The 21,991-nt window shown below is 37.4% G+C and overlaps 1 protein-coding gene across 2 annotated transcripts in view; it reads left to right on the plus strand.

Annotated features, from left to right (window-relative positions):
- osbpl3b (oxysterol binding protein-like 3b) overlaps positions 1-20,913 on the plus strand; it is a 173,092-nt gene extending 152,179 nt beyond the window's left edge. For both annotated transcript variants that reach the window (XM_087286935.1, XM_087286936.1), the window contains 5 exons: positions 1,334-1,478; positions 7,079-7,223; positions 9,662-9,788; positions 19,697-19,819; positions 19,922-20,913. In XM_087286935.1, the coding sequence (XP_087143061.1) occupies positions 1,334-1,478; positions 7,079-7,223; positions 9,662-9,788; positions 19,697-19,819; positions 19,922-20,018 (637 nt within the window). In that variant the 3' untranslated portion in view covers positions 20,019-20,913. The remainder of the gene's footprint in view (positions 1-1,333; positions 1,479-7,078; positions 7,224-9,661; positions 9,789-19,696; positions 19,820-19,921) is intronic.
- Positions 20,914-21,991: the final 1,078 nt, after the last annotated feature.

Raw genomic sequence — 21,991 nt, forward strand, 5'->3', positions numbered from 1 at the left:
GAGGATGAGTGCATGTCTGTTACCTCACCGCACGCTCTCTCATTGAGTGTGTGATTTAACCTGATATGTGTGTGTGTATATATATATATATATATATATATATATATATATATATATATATATATATATATATATATATATATATATATATATATATATATATGTCATTTGTGCACATCATAGTAGCAGTTTCTCATTCCTTTCAACAAATTGCAAATGCTTTTGGACATGCATCAATTGCTTTCATTCAACTATCTGCTGTTTAGTGCATTATCATTTGCTTATGTCATGTCAGTCACAATTAACTAAACTTGTAAAAGCTGAATAGTCATTCCATATAAAACTAACAGTCCTTATTTTATTACTTGAGTCATTACATACAAAAATGTTTAACTTGATGTCAAAATTGGTCAAGCAAACTTTATAAAAAAAAAATGTTAAACTTTATTTTATTTATTTTAATTTATACTTTATTACTCACTGGTGTTGTGAGAAATGCACCAAAGCGACTGAGAAAAACTGCAATTTTTTTAAAGACCATTTTATAGACAGAATTATTAGCCCCTTCAAGCTATATTTTTTCTCGATGACCTACAGAACAAACCACTCTTATACAATAACTTGCCTAATTATCCTAGCCTGTCTAGTTAACCTAATTAACCTAGTTAAGTCTTTAAATTTCACTTTAGGCTGTATAGAAATGTCTTGAAAAATATCTAGTAAAATATTATTTACTGTGATCATGGCAAAGATAAAATAAATCAGTTATTAGAGATGAGTTATTAAAACTATTAAGTTTAGAAATGTGCTGAAAAAAATCTTCTCTCCATTAAACAGAAAATGGGAAAAAAATAAACAAGCGGTCTAATAATTCAGGGGGGCTAATAATTCTGACTTCAACTGTATCTAAAAAATGCTTCTTGATTTATGAATTTTTGTATATTTAGACTGGAAACAAGACAAAAAGTTTAAGTAAGAAACAAAAGCAGTGCATGATATGTATGTGGGAATATACGAGGAACATTAAGATATTTTGAACTGTGTTGTGTGCACAAGCTAGTCGACCTGTATCAACATATTTTTTCTTTCGGTCGAAAACGATGATCGTTTTGCTGGATTAAAATTTTACAGCATCACTAAAACAATCGAATAGTGTTATATATTATATCATTGATGTTGAAAGCAGATGCTGATTTTTATTTGTGGTGGAAATGTCATATTCTTTGATGAATCAAACTTTTCAAATAAAAAATAAAAATGTAGTTTTTCAACTAAATAAATGTCTTTTCTATTACTGATTAATAGCTAAAAATACTATTACTGTCTCCTGCAGCTTTGGAGATCACTATGAGTGGAATAAGGTGACTTCGTGTATCCACAACATTCTGAGTGGGCAACGCTGGATTGAGCACTATGGTGAAATTTCCATCAAAAACTCCAACAGCGAGAAATGCCAGTGCAAAGTTACCTTCATCAAGGTCAGATGCCTCTGCTTTTTTCCATACTATAAAAAAAATCTGGAATCCTTTATTTGCTGGTACAAATTCAGTTTCTTTTCACAGTATTGAACCAGTCAATATTGTTATTCAAACCTGGCACATTTCACTGTGTGAAATCCATCACGTGACATTTTTAGCATCAAATGAGGGACCTGTGTGGCACCGACTCTGAACTCAGACAATGAGGTTTTCAAAGATTTCCAGCAGACTTCAAGGACAACAGGTCAGGCTGTGCTGAGAGGTGAATGAAAGAAACAGATCAGACACAGAAGATCAATTAGTGCAAAAGAGATCAAGATCAAAACAAAAAAAAACAGGACAGAGTGAGATTCCTCTGAAAAAGTCAGATAATTATTCACGGTTCAGGCCTCATGAGATTCATTAAGTTTGCTGTTTGACTCAAGTATGACATCTGCTGGAGATCTTTATTCTGACTTGACCTGGAAAATGTCACAGTTCTTTAAAATGTCATATTAGTAACACCTTAATGGTGAATTAATTCTGTATTCATTTTTACTCATCTGACAGTATCAGATTAATTAACCCATGCTATCTCTTTTACATTTTTTTGTCACTTTTACACATTCACTGCAGCCTGTGTAGGCTAAATCTTGGTTCATTTATCGTTGCTTTGACACAAAATGCAATTAAAGACTGCATATTTCAAATCATGTTATAAAGAACTGTGTTAGAAATTAATCTAAAATTAACATTAAATGAAAAAGGAAGTAATTAAAAACTGCAGCTAAATAAATTACAGCACAATTGAGGATGTTGAAGGACAATAAGAAATCCCTAAAAAAATTTATGTTGGACGAGTTGCTAAAGTCACTCATCGATTAGGTCTTTACGTTTAATATTGTTTCCTGGTTTAACTCTCTATCTCTCTCTCTCTATCTCTCTCTCTCTCTCTCTCTCTCTCTCTCTCTCTCTCTCTCTCTCTCTCTCTCTCTCTCTCTCTCTCTCTCTCTCTCTGTCATCATATGCCAGTGACAAAGCCGGCAAAAAAACATTGGTGAAGAAACAAGGTTTTTTAACATTTGTAAGAAACTACAAATGCTGAAAAAGCAAGTAATCAAGTTCTTTGAAAGCAGCAAATAATCATTCCGAGACAGTTGTTGGAAGATAAAGTGTTCCAAAGAAGCGCACCACTTAGATTGTTGCATGCCCAGAGTGAAGTGATGATTTGGGCTGCAATAACATGGCATTCTATTGTGCCAATACTTGTGCTAGAAAAGAGTTTCACTGCCAAGGACTTCTGAGCCATTCTGGAGGACCATGTGCACTTAGTTAAAACATTGTATTCTGAAAGTGGTGACATGTATCAGGATTATAAAACACCAAAACACACAGTAAGACTAGTGAGAGTGGTTTGATGAACCTGAAAGTGAAGTTGAACATTTTTTTTGACCTGCACAGTAAACAGATCTTGATGTTATTGAGACACTTCAGTGTTTTGATGGAGCGAGTCAAAAAAGTTTTTTCTCCACCAGCATAACATAGTGACCTGGCCACTATTCTCCAAGAGGAATGGCTTAAAATCCCTCTGGCCACTGTGCAGGACGTGTATCTGTCATTGTCAAGATAAACTGATGCTGTATTGGCCGCAAACGAAGGCCATAAACCAAACTAATCAATTATTGAGGTCTTAAACAAGGGGCCCTATCATACACCCGGCGAAATGTGGCGCAAGGCGCGGCACAATACTTGTCGCTAGTTTCAGCTTGGTGCAAGAGTCGTTTTGAGGCGTTGCGCCACGCTCTTTAAATAGCAAATGCATTTGCGCTCATATGTGCGCCCATAGGCGTTCTGGTCTAAAAAGGAAGGCGTTCGGAGGCTTTCGGAGGCTCACTGCTGGCGCGTTGCTATTTTGAGAAACCATTATAGATTTTTCCTTAGACCAAAACAAACCCGGTCTAAACTCAAGCGCAGAGTTGCGCCTCGCTTACACAATGCTTTATAGCCTACACACAAGATGTAGAACAATACGCAAATATCTTTACATATAAAAAAAATTAAATATTAAGGATAGGCCTATATATAGCATAAACCAAGAATATAAATATAATATAAATATGAAGGATTAAAATACTACAAAACATATTATTTTCTAGCCTACATAAATAAGAAAAAACACTGTTTTTTTGCCCTCTTCATCTCGGGAGGCTTTTTCAGTTCATTCATAACAATTTGCTTTTGTATAATATTATTATTAGCAGTATTATTTATTATATCCATATTTATATCTGTTTTATTAAAAATAAGCTTAGATTTGCCCACCTGTCAGGTTTTAGACCATATGGGGCACAGCATGTGTTTTAGGATATAACTTAAGTTTTTGAACTCACTTCGTTATTATTGTTCATTTATTTGTTTGCTGGAAATTAGAACTGAATTTAGAAATAGTTTTAAAACAAATCTTTGCGCTTAACAAACGCAATTAATTATGTGTAATTGATGTCTGTGCATAAAGGTTTCCCTATCCAAGAGCGAAATTGAAAGTAGATCATTTATCTCTCATTCAAGCGCGGTAGATGCTCTGTTGAACTGTTTTCTTTTTAAAAAAAAATGTTAACTGTTTGCTTGTGAAATGCTCAGTTTTTCCACTTTCACTTACTTTACGTCCTGTAAATAGCAAATGCGCTTATGGCGTGACGCAGCTGGCTCTTAAAGGGCATGGGAGATGAGACTCTAATTGGTTTATTCTCAAAACACACCAATAACTCATTAAGAAAATAAACTCAACCCATGTGCCACGGCACAAAGCGGATTTTCCTGTCCTTAAATTAGCAAATATGGATTCTGACACGCCCTGAAAGCTTTTGCGCCCTGCACTTTCCTTTTAATGCATGGACCGTCAAAATAGAGCTCAAGGTGTTTCAATTTCATTGTCCAACTCCTGTTATTATCAGCTGTGTCCATAATTCACCAGGAATATGTATGGTTACCTTTATGAACAATATATGTGATATGCTTGACAAATGGACTGAGAATATGAAGATAAAACCCTGTAAATCTAGAAGTATATCCATTGCCAGAAGGAAACCAGACATTCCACATTGACGAAACATCCATTCCAAGCGTCTCATAGATGCCAATTTAGATCAAAATGACCAACTGAGGAAAGAAAACATTAAAGGCCTTGATTCTTGATTCTTAACAACCATTCATAAAAGCCATCTTTCATAAGAGCAGAACAGCTTCCAGTAAAGCCAACTACAAAAATGGAATCAGAACTTCTAAACAATGCCAAGACTGGAAAATGATCTTGGCTGATGTGGACCAAAAACTCAGCTTTCCACCTGAGATAATTTCATCAAAGCTCAGGCCAGACCTAATAATGTGGTCAAGCTCATAAAGCCCTTGTTTGTCATGGAACTAACTGTGCCTTGGGAGGTTGCAATTAGTGAAGCAAATAAACATAAAAGGCTGAAGTATTAAGACCTATTAACTGAAGCAGTAGCATGGCTGGTGATGGCAGTTGCTCCCAGTAAAGGTTGGGTGCAGTGGTTTTGTAGCCATGGCAACAACCTGGCTACTGAAGAGGATGGGAGTTAGAGGACATGCTTTACAACATGCTGTTCAGTCGCTGTCAAAGGCTGCTGAGCAAAGCAGCAATTGGCTGTGGCTAAAAAGGAAGGAACCCAAATGGGCGGCAGAATAAGCTGTAAGGGTTAAAGCAGAGGGGTGTGAACCTGGGATGCCAGGTGTTGCTGTTGAGCCTTTTGGAGTTGTTGTTAGACTGTCAATGAAACACCTAGTATGGAGCATGCCCATTTACTCTCCACTTACGATGTGAACAAAGTGCAGATTATAAGGGATTGTATTATAAAGTGCTACATGCTCAACAGTGCAGTCTAAAATACTAATTAATTGTCATTTATATTTTATACTTTGTAGAAATTTGTTTAATAATATTCATTTCATAGTACTATTTTGGTTAAATACAGAGAATGCTAAAAAAAAAACAGACTGCGATTTCAAAATGATAAGCTTGAACAGTAAAGTTAATTACAATTATTCAAATCATCTACTTATCTGTTTTTTATATGATTTCAGTAAGACATTTTGATTTTCGTACACTGAATTACTTTCAACAAATGACATAGTTTGCACTAAAGTCAACTATTTTGTCATTTTATATTAAAAAGTTTATCTGAAACATTGTTTTTCTTGTTAACTAAATTATTGTAAATTTACCTTGATGCAGACAAAAATGGGATGTCCAGTCTTTGACCCACATTAAAAAAAGACCAATGTTCCAACAACAAATCTTTTATGTTAATTTAACTTATTAAAATCTTTTAAATGAAAAAATCCTAAAACAATGCAGAATCAAAACACAGTAAATGCTATGGATGGCTGGCTTAAAACTGTCGTTTCGATAGTGTCGAGATCCCGAATCACTAGTGATTCAAAACACTGTACTGAAGCGTGATCCGAAACAGCCAGGTCATGTGACTAAAGTGTTTCGAAACACCATGTCACATGACTAAAACGATTCACAGCATCGGTCATTTCAGACCTGACGAATCTGCGTTTGATTGACAGGGTTGGAAAAAACCCTGTCTCAAATAGCCTAGTGGACTGTGCATATGCACAGAGTAGCGGAGCCGCAAATGGCCGGAGTTCAAATCTCAATTTCTACAAATATGCTGAAATTATGACTTGATGCATTTTATTATTGTTATCTTTTTATGACTAAAACAAGACATATTTATTCTTAAAGTGTTCATTCGGATGTCACACCAGTGTTAAAACAAAACATGGTATAAAAACATAGCATTTAAAAATATAGCAAGCATCTATAGCTGCATCTCCCAGGATTCAAACGCATCATATCTTCATGCTAGTCAGAAATTCTTGTTGCTTTACTAAATCACTTGAAACCTCAACTGTACAATGTTGGATTTAATATCTCAATTTGCATAACTGTTTCCTTGCTAAAGCTGTTCCAGAGCAATACACTGAAAAATTGCCTCTAGATGTCGCTGTAGAGACGGGTTTCAAAACATTTCAAAACATGTCAGTTTGCTTCAACTTTTTCAGTGTTTCATGAAGCCTTGTTTTGCCCTCCCCCCACTAATAAATACCAAAAACAAGAACTGGGAAACCACTGGGCAATGCACACCAACAGTGATACAACACTGAACAAAGATATGTTGAAGGTGAGGTGTATATACAGTATAGTCCTAGTAATCAGTCCTCATGAGATTCACTGTGAGATTGCAATTAGTCGTGAACTGAAACTGGTGAAGTCAAGTGCATAATGGAAATGTAGTTCACTTCGATGGCAGATGTAATCTGTAGAGTGCCCTCTAGTGTGTCTGGTGGGCACTCAACTTGGTGACTGTGACAGTGATCAACTCAAATGTACGGAAAACACTAGCAAAGGTTTGCTACGCAACAAAAAATATGTAGCATTATGCATTGTTCTTCTGAGAAGCGTTTTGAAACTTTTAGTGCCTTTCAAATGAGAAATAAACTGATGTGCCAAGCTAAAATACTTTGGAAGTACAACCACTGAGTAAAGAAATTCCCAGCAAGTAAAAAACTGTAAATATATTTGCATTTTCCAGGCAAAATACTGGAACTCCAGTATGAATGAGGTGGAGGGATCGGTCACAGACCACAAAGGCAAAGTCGTGCACAAGCTGTTCGGGAAATGGCATGAGAGCATGTACTGCGGCAGTCCACCCTCTGCTACCTGCATCTGGAGGACAAGTATGAGCACACACACATACACACAGTCTGCCCTAATTTTTAGATACTTCACAATTTTCTACTGCCTGCTGGATGATGTATTTTACAGACAACCCATATAGACATATATGCAATATATCTTTCTAAATATAAAAAAAAAAAGTCTGTTTACATATATATTTTTTAACCATTGTAATTACAAATATGGTCAGATATATTAGTCTTAATTTTATGTATGTGTACATATTTGGCCAAATATTTTTAAACAGATTTGTATGTGTTTGTATTTCAAATGGTTGGAAAATGGATATGTAAATGGCCGTTTTTGCAATATTTTGAAATATATAGTGCATTGATGAGAAATATTTTATATATGTGAAATCCAAATATGAACTTTTTCACGTTTCAGATTGATTTTTAATATGGAAATATTGCTATATACTGTTAAAAGAAACGGTGAATTTATTTAAATGATTACGTTATTTTAACCTAGATATTTAATTTAATTGAATTTAATAGAAGAAAGTTGGTGAGTTTCTTTATATTGTTGTGAATTTAAACAAAGTATTACTGGATTTCTATATCAAATAGCCCAATGTCCAAACACATCTACTTGCTATTCTTATGCCCCTTTATGGTGATGCATACGTCAGGTGGACAAATCTAAACCCAAAAGAGAAACACAAATATAAATATGTGTATAACAAATAGTAATATTTTTAATGACTACAACAGCAATAAACAAATGTAATTAACATGTACAGTATAAACTGGCTACATCAGAGCTGGATTCTAAAGCTCTTCGAGGTGAAGAAAGTGTTTGAGGAGGCAGTGTTTTTTCATATATAAGTTAACAATAGTTATTTTTTATATCCTATATATTCTGCCTATATATTTTAAATCCTTACATTTTTCACATTTAAATATATTTTTGAGCTGCTGCACATCTCTTTGTGTGTTATAAGCAATGTGTATCTGTTTTTGGGCTCGCCTATCACTATCATGCTCTTTAAATAAAAAATAACTTTTTGACTTTTAGTTGGTCAATGGTGGGGTCTATTTCAGTTGCCTCATAATAGCAACACACCTTCTTTTTTTAAAAATGATACTTGCGCTGGCCTAAAGTTATTAAAAGACACTTGGCTGTTTCTCTATTCCAAGAACGCTGAGAATGGACTTGCGTTCTAATGAAGACTATTCTTGCCAGGTTACCTCGGAAGAATGAACTTAGAAATGTGAGAAATGAGATTCTGAATTCTTCCTGATGGTCACATGACCTTCATGCATTTTTAACAGAAAATTATTTAAACATTACAGCATTCATACAATGATATGTATATAACATGCACAAAAATCGTACAAATATAGTTTGCACAATATAAATAAAACAGACTTTAATATGAATTTCTGCAAATAAACACCCTTAACGAGTCTTAATAATACCTTTATTAAGATTGTCATATTAATGTTAATTTCACCGTCTCATTTAGGAAAACTGTTGAAATATATTAAGTTATATCTTTGAACTTTACTAATAAACAGGTACTTCCCACCTCCTTTATTTAGCTGCAATGATTTTTTGGAACTTGTTGAGCGAGTTTTGCGCTCAAGTCCGCATTGAAGCATCTTCGATATCAAGAACTTTCACGTTTCTCCATTCTTACGGTCTTAAGTTTTGGAACTGAACTGGGGGTTGATGATGACATTACATGAGAACACAAGGAGGCAAGATCGCTAAAGAATGCATATTTAAACAGCCACTGGTGTCACACCTGGTGCCACATTGCACCAGGTGTATAATAAGGCCCTTAATCACACAAATTGGAGTATGCCTTAATGAGAGTTAATGAGAGACACCTGTGTGTCACCTTACTTGTCATAACTTATTGCCATAGTACAAATAAACTTTAATATACATTTTATACATTTTAGGAAACAGCTTGGGAAACTGAAACCTCAGGTTATTTTAAACGGGTCCCATAGTGGACAAATCTGAAAACAACACCCTTGCATTTTTATTTTTACAGTCAGTTTATTTATTTTGTAAAATATATATGTCACTATTCCACATAACAACAATGGTAGATTAGCTTACAGCACATTAGTTACAGCACCACATATTGGTTCAGCATGTATACTGAATCATTTTCACTTGGTTTTATGTGATATTTCTTTAGAGAATGCTGTCTTTATGCGATTTTTGAATGAGTTGGGGAAAAAAGATAGGCTACAAACACATGAAGACAGAATTTTCCCTAAGTTCTATTAAATTACTGTAAGGTTAAAAAAAGACTATGTTTACTCAAATGTTTTAAGGCAATACTGCTGGTTTCCACAAATGTTTTGAGTTATCTGAACTTATCAGGTTTCACAGTAGCAGTTCTTCATTCATTTGATTAATAATGCTTAATCTACATGAATTATCATCATCTTTTGTCTGTGTATGTTTATCTGTACAGATCCCATGCCTCCTGAATTTGAGCAGTACTACGGTTTTACAAAGTTTGCTATGGAGCTCAATGAGCTCGACCCTCTTACCAAACCACTTCTTCCACCCACAGACACCAGACTACGACCTGATCAGAGGTAAATACTCACATACGGTAAAGGCTTGTGTAAATTATTGTCAATACTCTACCCTTCCTACACTTCAAGAACTGTACTCCTCCATAGTGAGTAAAAGGGCTCGCAAAATCACTCTGGATGCCCTGCACCCAGCACACTACCTGTTCGAACTGTTACCCTCTGGTCGGCGCTTCAGAGCACCAAGCACAAAAACCGGCAGACACAGAAAAAGTTTCTTTCCTCAGGCCATCTACCTCATGAACAGTTAAATATTCCTCTACTGCACAATAAACGTGCAATACTTCCTCATACGCACTTGTACACAGCACCGCATATCAATATACAATGCAATACTTTCTCTATTCACATTTGTACCCAGCACCGTATAATCTGTATATTTATACAAATCTGTACATACAACTCATCATGCAGAATTTTTTTTTTTGACTAACTGCATCTCTGTTTAATGGTTATCGTATTAATAATAAATACAAAAATGCTATTATAAGTTAGCAGTTGTTTTAGACCATGCTAAGAAATTTAACAGTTAAAAAAATATTAAAAGAAACCAGCTAGCACAACTTTTGGTGAGCCTAAAATATGAAAAAAAAATATTGGTTGAGGGAATAAAAATCTTAATTAGACTTTAACTTATAATTTAATAGTTTTAAGCATAATCCAATAGTTTTATAAGTAGTTTAAAGCCTTTTATTTCATTTTTGTATGTATTTACTGTCTGTTTTATTTAAATAAATATAAAAAATGTTTAATAGTTTATATTTCAGTTATTATTGAAAGTCACAACCCTGCAGTAGATGATATCACCTTTGCAAGAGAAGTTTGACACACACTAGTTAAATACATCATTAGGAACTAAACCCAAAATCCCTTTAAGACAAGTCATTTCACACAATCTCTTGTGCATTTTGTAGTCCTTGCTAAAACATAATTATTGAAGTATATACTAGAATAATATTTGTAAGAAACTCATGGGGCTCTATTTTAACAATTTTGGTGCAAAGTCTAAAGCGCATGGTGTAAAAGCAATAAGGACGTGTCCGAATCCACTTTTGCTATTTTATGGATAGAAAAATACGCTCTGCACCCTGGCGCATGATCTAACAGGGTTGTGCTTATTCTCTTAATGAGGTATGGGTGTGTTTTGAGCATGACTAACATTAAACCGATCAGAGTCTCTTAACTCAGTACCTTTAAAGGCTGATTTATACTTCTGCGTCAAGCGCACGTGTATGCTTTAGCACGGCCTACGCTTGGATGCATAGCCCTCGCTGGGGCCGTCGGCATCGGTATCGCTGATGCGCACCTCTCAAAAAATAAAACTACACGACGCAAAAACGTGTAGCGCAAGCTCTGTTATTGGTCAGCTTGGTTGCACTGACGAGTGTTGTTTACAAGTGTGGAGACCTGTAAAGAAGCCCCAAATGGAAAGTTATGTTTTGTGTTTACCAAATGGCTAAAGTTGTTGCACTTCCACCGGTCCAGAGTTTGAACCACTTGTACATTAAAGAAGCATTCAGAAAAAAACAAAACACCAGCGAAGAAACTCAACTCAGTGAAACATAAACACCTCACTGCCAACTTGCGTTTCGGAAGTGTATTGCAGAGCAACAGAAACAGTATGCAGAAGTATAAATGCACAGCTACGCGTGTTGCATGCGCTGTGGGTTACATCGGTCTCATGACGCAGAAGTATAAACCAGGCTAAAGAGTCACTTGTGTGGCGGATTTTATAAGTGGAAAAACTGAAGGCTTCACTAGCGAGTAAACAGTTAAACAGACCATCTGCAGCACAAGAATAAAGAATGAGCCTGCTTCATTTAGCCTCTTTACTTTCTCTTTAGTTTACTTTTACTCTGTATACTTTACTCCTTTACTTTTGTGGGTAAGAAAATGGTAGAAACTCACTCCAGGGAAGACATCTATTTGCATACACATATTAAATTTGTATGTAAAAGGGCCATGAAACTCCCCTCTTTTGGTTCAAGTCTACCTTAGAATTTTTTTAAAAAATGCTCTATGATGAGCATGGAGCGCTGCGAGCAAAGGGAGGAGTGGGCGTGGCCAGCAAAGCAGGTTAAAAGAGGGGAGCTCAAAATGAGAGCTCATGTCTCACAAAATGAGACACAAATCATGAGGAGACTCATGATTTTATAGTTTACAAAGTTAAAATGCAATAAATAAACAGTAAGTGATTTAATGCCCTGCTACATTTGTTATTTGTAATTTCATATAGCAACAGCAATTTGTTATATAATGAAAAAAATATTCGTGTTTATATAAACAATAAAAATGAGGATGACTTCTCTCCTCCTCAATCCCCGGGTCTGAATGCAGTGCAGCAGGTCTCTTGCCCTGTCTATTCCAAGGTTTTAATAGTTTTGGATTTTTCATTAGTTTTAGTTTCTATTTCGTTTTGACTTTTTGTTTTTAAATTCAGTTCGTTTTTATTAGTTTTTAGAGGTAGATTTATTAGTTTTTATTAGTTTCTCTATTTTGAAATTCTTTAGTTTTAGTGTAGTTTTTATTAGTTTCAGTATTAGTTTTAGTTTTTTTTCTAAATAACGATATTTGTTAGGTGCAAGATTCAAAATCAACAGAATAAATATTGTATAATAAAAACTCCACCATACATTTTTTAAAACCTGTATTCAGAGGACACTATCATCTACCACTACCATCTACCTATCCTCAAACTCAAATACAGCAGCCCACAAGATAGCAGCCTTAAGTAAAATATGTGCGCAAGGCTGCTTCTTAGGTTAGATACACAGCAGCGATGGAAAGTTCAGATATTTAAGGCGGATGTTTGCACTCAACATGGCAAAATGATGTAGTCTGCAATAGTACTTTCAGTCAGTTAAAAGATCACCATCATCTGAAAAATGTCTTACAGTAAAGTTTTGCCACCCAACTGAATCATGACCCACTTATTCAAATTCCTTTATGATTTTCTGTTATGAAATAAACTCACGTTTTTTCACCAGATCTTCTCATTTAAGCCCTCTGTTTACCCGCGCTGCTGTTATTCAAGTTTAGTTCAGTCACAGCAGGCTGTCATGTTCTGTTTGTGTTCGAGTTACTGAATCACGCATACCCAGTATTATCGGTTCACCGCTTCTCAAATTTGATCTCAGTGCTGTTCTAATAACTGAATAAGAGTATATGTTGGATTAATTAGAGTCAGAAGTGGGTATTAGGCTTGTTAAAAAGTTATTAGTTTGTGGCTAAGTGCTTACAGGAGACGCGAATCGTTTCAAATGATTCAATACGATTTGGTGAACTAGTTTAACGGGTTTACTTAGAAGATCCGGTTAAAAAGATTATTTCGCGATCGATGTGTTAAAGTAATAGTTTTAAGTGTCTGTATTTAATGCTGTCTCTGTGCTGCTGTCATGTCCACTCGCTGTTTTTATCGCGGGAGCAACAAAACTGGAGGAGAGCCGGCTCGATCCGGCCAATGGCTGCAGGAGTACAGACTGAGGTGCCATACAAACACCTGCAGGACGGAATAAATAGATTTAACTTCTAAAAGGCTTACAGTAAGATTATATATTTAATACATTTACAAAGACGAAAACAAAGGAGGTTAATGCTATAATTTTAGTTAGTTTCAGTTAGTTTTGTATGTACAAAATACAGTTTCAGTTAGAACTTGTAAGGTCCAGCCAGTTGGTCCAATGACGGTATCCAATGGTGGATGAAGGTTCACTGCATGTTCGGTCTTTCCAGTGCACAATGTTGATTAATATTAAACTTAACTCATATCTGACTCCAATTTTAGTATGAGATGGTTTAGAATATTAATGTGTTTATCCTCATTTTATCTGACTCCAATTATAAAACATTGAGAAGGTTATTTTGTTTCCGTTCACATTAATTTAGATTATGATTGAATATTCTCTTCGGTTCATCATTTTATGTTATTCTCGTTCATTGGGATCTCTATAACATCCTGAATCTTGTACCGGCCGAGTATACAATTTCTTAAGCACAAGCATGTCAGTCTTGGTCACTAAACAGTGGCGATTGACCGCTATCCTAAAAAGGCAGAACCCTACTTACTCAGATTAGGATATTTTTTATGCGCTCCCCATAGGTCTGCTACCTCCTAAATCAGACAGAGCTATTTAGTCATATAACGATCATTACTATAGAATTAAGCAGACCAGTCGTACTTAAACTAGTAGTAACTTTGAATAATCACTATACTATCTAAATAGTATTAAAAGTTTATCGGGTGAAGGACTATCCCCTTAGATATCCTTTTACAGCCTAAGTATACATGAATAAATGCCAATTTGTTAGTCGGAGCTCTAGAGACATCGTGTAGCGTGCCGCAATGCTCCGTCTACCGTGTTCTAGTCCGCTACTAACCTGAACAGGGGCTTGTGGTGCTATGAAATTACCACAATCTACTAAAGATAATAACACGAACTCTGTTTGAATCATTCAAAACATAACAATTTATTAGTCAGGTAAATGTATTATGCCAATTCAATCAGTCAATTCATAAATGATCAATACAAAACATCAAATTATCAAAGATAAATCCAAGATGAAAAAGATGCATTCCTGACTTTGTAATATACATAACATGGGGCAGACCCCATGTTATGGGCTGATCTGGTTAGGCAGAATTGCGCTGAGTTTTTCTCAAACCTTGCCTTAAATAATCCAAGAATTCCCTCAAGGAAGGGGGTGTGTGTAAAAAGTCACACCCCTCACAGTGGTTCAAAAGATGCCTGAAGTTATATATTTATTGTTCTGATTATGTCTATTTCTGAGAGAATGAGACCATTGTACCAATCGCACTGAGACATTTCAAATGATATCAAACATGATGGTTAAAGTCAGTTTGGTTAATTTAAAACATTGAAATGACCATATGCGTGAGTTGGGGGGATGAAGCTGAGTCTCAGCATAGTCAGATGCAAATGCAGCAGGAACTGGTTTTTCACGCATTCCCCACTGGTGGGTTGTGGAGTCCATTGGCCCTGTCTTCACCTCATGTTTTGAATTGTCAAAGACATCAAAAATATTTGTAATATTTCAATTCTTACAAACTCAACTGATAAAAGACAAAGTGCGCCATTCTCCAATTCTTGTACTGCTCTCCCGACAAAAATGCTTCCTGTAAACCAACAGCTTTGCTGTATCAGCCCTGACAGCATTTCTGGAAAAACCATGCAACAAACCTTGTGGATAATGGAAACAAAGACATACGAGCCTTCATGACTGGCTAAATACTGCATGCCATGTGCGGTTGCGATCTCATGTGCACGTGCTCTCTCATAAATAATTAAGACTTAGGGTCTTCTCATAGGATAAGAAAACTCTGCTATAAATAATAATGAGAAACCAACGCTTCATCACTCCACTAGCAGGTGCATACTACATCCCCGATTTTGATCCCGCCCCAAAAATGATTTTAAACCCAGAAAATGAAATTAGCTGACAGAAGCTCTGAATTGTCCAGTTTTCTCCACAATTAAAGCTAACATTTACATTTAGTCATTTAGCAGACGCTTTTATCCAAAGCGACTTACAAATGAGGACAAGGAAGCAATTTACACAACTAAGAGCAACAATGAATAAGTGCTATAGGCAAGTTTCAGGTCTATAAAGTCTAAGAAGGAAAGTATTAGTAGTATTAGTATTTTTAAATTTTTTTTGTGTACAGTTAGTGTGATATTCAGAGAGGCAATTGCAGATTAGGAAGTGAAGTGGAGACTAAATAGTTGAGTTTTTAGTTGTTTCTTGAAAATAGCGAGTGACTCTGCTGTTCTGATGCAGTTAGGGAGTTCATTCCACCAACTGGGCAGATTGAGCGTAAGCGAAAGTGATTTCTTCCCTCTTTGGGATGGAACCACGAGGCGACATTCATTCACAGAACGCAAGTTTCTGGAGGGCACATAGATCTGCAGAAGTGAGAGCAGATAAGAGAGAGCAAGGCCAGAAGTCACTTTGTAGGCAAACATCAGAGTTTTGAATTTGATGTGAGCAGCAACTGGTAGCCAGTGCAAACGAACTAGCAGCGGAGTGACATGTGCTCGTTTAGGTTCATTAAAGACCACTCGTGCTGCTGCGTTCTGGAGCAGTTGAAGAGGCTTGACAGAGTTAGCTGGAAGCCCAGCTAGTAGAGAGTTGCAGTAATCCAGTTTGGAGAGAACAAGAGCTTGAACAAGGAGTTGAGCTGCATGTTCAGATAAGAAGGGTCGGATCTTTCTGATGTTATAGAGTGCGAATCTGCACGATCGAGCAGTTCTAGAAATGTGGTCAAAGAAGTTTAGTTAGTCATCAATCGTTACTCCAAGGCTTTTCACCATTTTGGATGCAGTAATGGTTGCCCCATCCATCTGGATTGAAAAGTTATGGTGTAGAGACGGGTTGGCAGAAACTACAAGCATTTTCGTTTTTGCGAGTTTCAGCTGAAGATGATGATCTTTCATCCAGTGTGAAATCTCCAACAGGCAGGCTGAGATGCGAGCTGGAACCGAGGAATCATCAGGATGAAAAGAGAGGTATAGCTGGGTATCATCAACATAGCAGTGGTAGGAGAATCCATGTCTCTGGATGACTGGTCCTAGAGATGACGTGTAGATGGAGAAGAGAAGTGGCCCAAGAACAGAGCCTTGAGGTACCCCAGTGTTTAGATGCTGTAGGTTGGACACCTCTCCCCTCCAAGACACCCTGAATGACCTGTCAGTGAGGTAAGATCTGAACCATTGTATAACAGTGCCCGCAACGCCCAGTGACTCGAGCGTAGATAGCAGGATCTGGTGGTTGACAGTGTCAAAAGCAGCTGACAAGTCCAGCAAAATGAGGACTGATGATTTTGAGTCTGCTTTAGCCAGTCTGAGATCCTCCACGACCGAGAGCAGGGCAGTCTCAGTTGAGTGGCCTTTCTTAAAGCCGGATTGCTTGTTGTCCATGAGATTGTTTTGAGTAGGAAAGTCCAGGACTTGATTGAACACTACTTTCTCCAGAATCTTGGCCATGAATGGAAGCAGGGATACTGGTCTGTAGTTTTCAAGTAGCGTATGGTTCAGGTTGGGTTTCTTTAGCAGTGGGGTTACCCTAGCCTACTTAAATGAAGTGGGGAATAAACCAGAGTCAAGAGATGTGTTGATTATGTGAGTCAGTGTTAGTATGACTGCAGGAGAGATGGCTTGCAAGAGATGAGAGGGAATGGGATCGAGTGGACAGGTGGTTGCATGGCTAGATAGCATGAGTTTGGACACCTCCGACTCAGAGAGCTGAGAAAAAGAGGTGAGTGTGTGTGGTGTTGGTGGTGTATCTTGCGTGTTTGTTGTAGGTGCCGCAAATTGAGCACTGATTTTTGCAGTTTTGGTGCAAAAGAATCTAGCAAAGTCATCAGTAGTAAGTGTGGAGGATGCGGGTGGAGGAGGAGGATAGAGGAGGGAGGAAAATGTTTTAAAAAGTAGGCGAGGATTAGTGGCATTGTTGATTTTCAGACGGTAATATGTCTGCTTTGCAGAAGTAACCTCAGCTGAGAAAGAGGACAGAAGAGTTTGGTATGTTAAGAGCTGTGCAGGATTTTTAGTTTTCCGCCAAATTCTCTCTGCAGCCCAAAGTTTTGAGCGATGCTCACGGAGAGCATCCGAGAACCAGGGTGCAGGAGGACTGGCACGGGCTGGCCTGGATGCAAGAGGACATAATCGGTCTAGACATGATGCTAGTGTGGAGCAGAGTGTATCAGTGACACTGTTCGTATCAAGTGCAGAGAGTTTGCAAGATGGAGGAAGAGAGTCTGAAACAATGGTGGATAGTCTATTGGGTGAGAGAGATCATAGGTTTCTGCGAAAGGTAACCAGTGTTGGAGTTTGTGGCGGCTCAGGAGTAATGTAGATGTTAAGAGACAAAAGGAAATGATCCGATATTTGTAGTGGAGTTACTATTGTTTGATCAGCGAAGCAGTGTCGTGTGTAAATAAGGTCGAGCTGATTACCTGATTTGTGGGTAGCAGAAGTAGGTGCTCTTTTTAGGTCAAAAGAGGCAAGCAGAGTCTGAAAGTCATCAGCTTGCGGTTTCTTAACGTAAATGTTGAAGTCACCTAGCACTAACAAGGGAGTGTCAAAATTAGAAAAAGATGAGAGAAGAACATCCAATTCATCTAAGAAGTGACCTAATTTACCTGGTGGGCGGTAGATGACAACCACATTTATGTAGAAGGGGTGGATAATGGTGACTGCATGGAATTCAAAGGAGCTGATTGTTGGCAGGGACGGTATCAGAGTAAATTTCCATTCTTTGGAAATTAGTAGTCCAGTCCCACCCCCTCTCCCTGTCTGACAAGGAGTGTGGGAAAAAGAGAAATTAGCAGAAAGAGTAGCATGTGTAGCAGTGTCCTCCGGCCTCAACCAGGTCTCAGTTAGAGCCATGAGATTATTGTCGGAATATGTAGCTATGGAGGTAATAAAATCTGCCTTGTTAACAGCTGATTGACAATTCCAGAGGCCCACGGAGAGAGAGAGTTGTGAAATAGCAGATACATGTATTGAACGAAGGTTGTGAGGATTACGCCTGCAGCGTACCTCCCGTGTTTTGCGAGTGTTAGTAACAACAGGAATTAGAAAACACATAATAAAAGTGCACTGACAACAAGAATAAGTGTAAATATAAAGTAAAACAAGAAAGTAAAGTACTCAAGTGCTTTGTCGGTGTCTTTGCTCGGTGAAGTCGCGCAGGTAGAGTCGATGGCGAAGGTAGAGTCGATGGCGAAGGAAGAGTCGATGGCGAAAATAGAGTCGATGGCGAAGGTAGAGTCGATGGCGAAGGTAGAGTCGATGGTGAAGGTAGAGTCGATGGCGAAGGAAGAGTCGATGGCGAAGGTAGAGTCGATGGCGAAGGTAGAGTCGATGGTGAAGGTAGAGTCGATGGCGAAGGTAGAGTCGATGGTCTTTACACTCGTCGGTCTTCACACTCGTCGGTCTTCACACGAGGCTGCCGCGGTGAAACTAGTTGCTTATATAACCCCAAAGCACTAGCTGATTGAATTCAGCTGGACACGCCTCGAGAGTCAAAACAAGGGCCGAAACTGCGGCGGACGACGCGAAACCGTCTGCGTTCGCTACACAAGCTCTTATAGTAACCAAGGAAACAGTGGCTAAACACTTCTAGTATTATACACAACTGAAAGCAAGTTTAAATGTCCTACAACTTTACACAAACAGCTGAAAACAAGTCCTCAAATCATGCACAACAACTGAAACAAGTCTTAAATGTACTTACAGGCTGCTGGTCTCGATGGTAAAGTGCATCTCACAGCTTCTAACAGGTGCTAACACTGTCTTTTGAGTCTCAACACACAAGTCTGTTAAAATCTCAAAAATCGCATAACCAATGCGCTCTGTGCTGGACTTTAGACTAGTTTTTAGTTGGACAATGGCATTGTCTATTTCAGTTGCTCAAAGTAGCAACGCTCCAACAATGCTTCTTAACACAGCTCCTGTATAGACAGGCATGCCCACGAGTTCCCAAAGTGGCGCAAATGGATTTGCGGTTTAAACAAAGTTGCACAAAACGACAAAATTATAATAATAACAAAATTATAATTATAAAAATAGCAACAAATCTCTCCTAACATGTCTTGCGCCTTATTGAGCCGGATGTATGATAGGGCCCATGAAGTCATTGCCATTGTCAGCTTTATGATTTCACCAACAGTTTACAAATTTCTGTACCACCAGTATTGTAAAAATAAAAAATAATAACAATAATACCCATTGCTGGATTTTTTTCTGACATGCAGTACCTGTAAATGTGTCACAGCCAATGGGACCACTAGAAAGAACCTGTAGTGCAGACCACAGAGCTACAATTCACTGCATCAGTGGTGCTATGCAATGACTAATGAATTTCATAAGAGGCGGTTTGTGTGTGCACAGGTTACTAGAAGAAGGCAATGTTGAATCTGCAGAGGTGCAGAAGCAGAGGATTGAACAGCTCCAGCGAGAACGACGCAAAGTCTTGGAGGAAAACCACATGACACATCAACCTCGATTCTTCCAGTATGACCTTACCATCCTACTTCATGTCCTTTAAAGAAAAACACATTGCATGACCAAAGTATACAGGGTGTTCAAATCTGTTTTCTGCTTTATCACCCAAAGGAAGTCCAAAGATGAAACCTGGGTGAGCAACAACACCTACTGGGACTTACGGAAAGATCCAGGATTCTCTAACCTTGACTGTCCAGTCCTGTGGTAATGCAGAGCAAGCCAACGTGCATCAGTTCTGCCTGCTTTTATCTTTTCTGGTCAACATTACAGCTTCAAGAGACAGAACGCCCTTTATAGTGAGGTACAAGAGACTGATGGCCACAGACATACAGTCTGATCATTTCTTATTACTCTTTATTTATTGTCCCAGCAGTTCAGTTGCCTTAACATGCTTACGTTATGTTGTAGTTTCATTTATGCAAATGGATCCCTCGTATGTATGAGAAATATGCAATCTTGGCTGAGTAAAACGATTTAGATTTTGTTGATGTGCACAATACCGTAGCACAAGCAACCAACAACAACAACAAAAAACTGTTGGATTGTGGTCCCTTGTGGCTAAATGTAGAACTGCAGATGGCTGCAGCCCAAAACATTTTATTTTGTAAGGAACTATATATATTATGTTGAACAAAACTGTTCCGTCTACCTCTTAAAATTAATCTGTTGGGGAATTTAGGATGTATATTAGACTATGAATATAATACACACAGTACAATGCCTTATAATACGATTATATAGATACACTTTACTAGAACTTTTAATCGATATATTGTCACAGAGTATTGTAATTTACGAATGCCTTTTATTCTGAGACTCTTGAATGAACACAATGGTTAAGATCCTCAGACATATTTATATTCATCTTTATTTATTCACAAGACTGACAGATGGCTCAACAGCACTCCATATTACCATCACACACACACACACACACACTCATATGAGCCTGGCAGTATTTTAAAGCTTCTTCCACACAGTTTGACCAGTAACCTGTGCTCATTTCACTACGCACTATGACACATGTTGGGGGACCGGGGCACTTGGGTGTTGATCACTTCAGCGTTTCCTCTGTCCTTCAATAAAGTCTCATTTAAAAGATTGCTCTTTGTTCATTTTTTTTTATTTGGGAAGTTCTGGACAGATCATCATTAGGTTGAGTGATGAATGTGGGGCACTTTACAGTGGAACCATAAATGCACTGTCATTATTTACCTGCATGGCATATAGAGGTATTTTTTGAGTGGGCGCTTATATAGTGGTTAAGGGAAAAACCAAGACAACCCACAGAATATTTCCTGCTGTCATATGCAGTTTCTTCTTATTTGTTCTTCATTTCTTGTAAGTATTTTACATTTTTTAAAGTGTAAATCCTATAACTAAAATAAGGTAATACAAACCAATCCATTAAGGTCAATTTACTGTCTACCCTGTCTCTACACAAAATAAAATCAACAGTTACTTTATTTATTAAAGGACATATTAGGTTCATCATATATATCAAGGTGTATATATATATATATATATATATATATATATATATATATATATATATATATATATATATATATATATATATATATATATATATTGCAACAGATGTTTGAGTGTCTTTTTCTTTTCCTTTTTCCTACTCATTGTCATTGACTTGTGGGGAAAACCGGAGCACCCGGAGGAAACTCCATACAGAAATGCCAACTGACCCAGCCTAGGCTCGAACCAGCAACCTTCTTGCTGTGAGGCGAACGTGCTACTCACTGCGTCACCCTTTCTCGTGCTGGTTTTTTTCTGTGTTACATCTTACATTTTCAGGCTTAATACAGGCACAATAAACTCACCTGGGATCTCATTATCTGGAAGCATATTCTTTGCACAAATTGCAAACAATGGTAACAAGAGGGGTTTCCACCTTTTAAATAGTTCTGAGTCATTTTAAACCCCTGGGCAAATAGAATCGCGGGTTGTCTTGTGTCATCTTCCACACTTCTAATACGTGTAACTAACAGTCCTGGGTGTTCAAACACTAAAGTTGTAAACTTTAAATTCCTAAACCAAGAGTTCCTTTCATATTTGCATATCTGTGGTGTCAGTGTCATGGATTGGATGAACACAGTGTGTTTTCTGTGCTTTCACAGAAAACACAAAACAAGATATTTTGAAGAAACCTGTAATTTGCTTCCA

The sequence above is a fragment of the Danio rerio genome, chromosome 16 (assembly GCF_052040795.2).
Source record: "Danio rerio strain M-AB ecotype USA chromosome 16, GRCz13ab, whole genome shotgun sequence".
NCBI classification, from domain to species: Eukaryota; Metazoa; Chordata; class Actinopteri; order Cypriniformes; family Danionidae; genus Danio; species Danio rerio.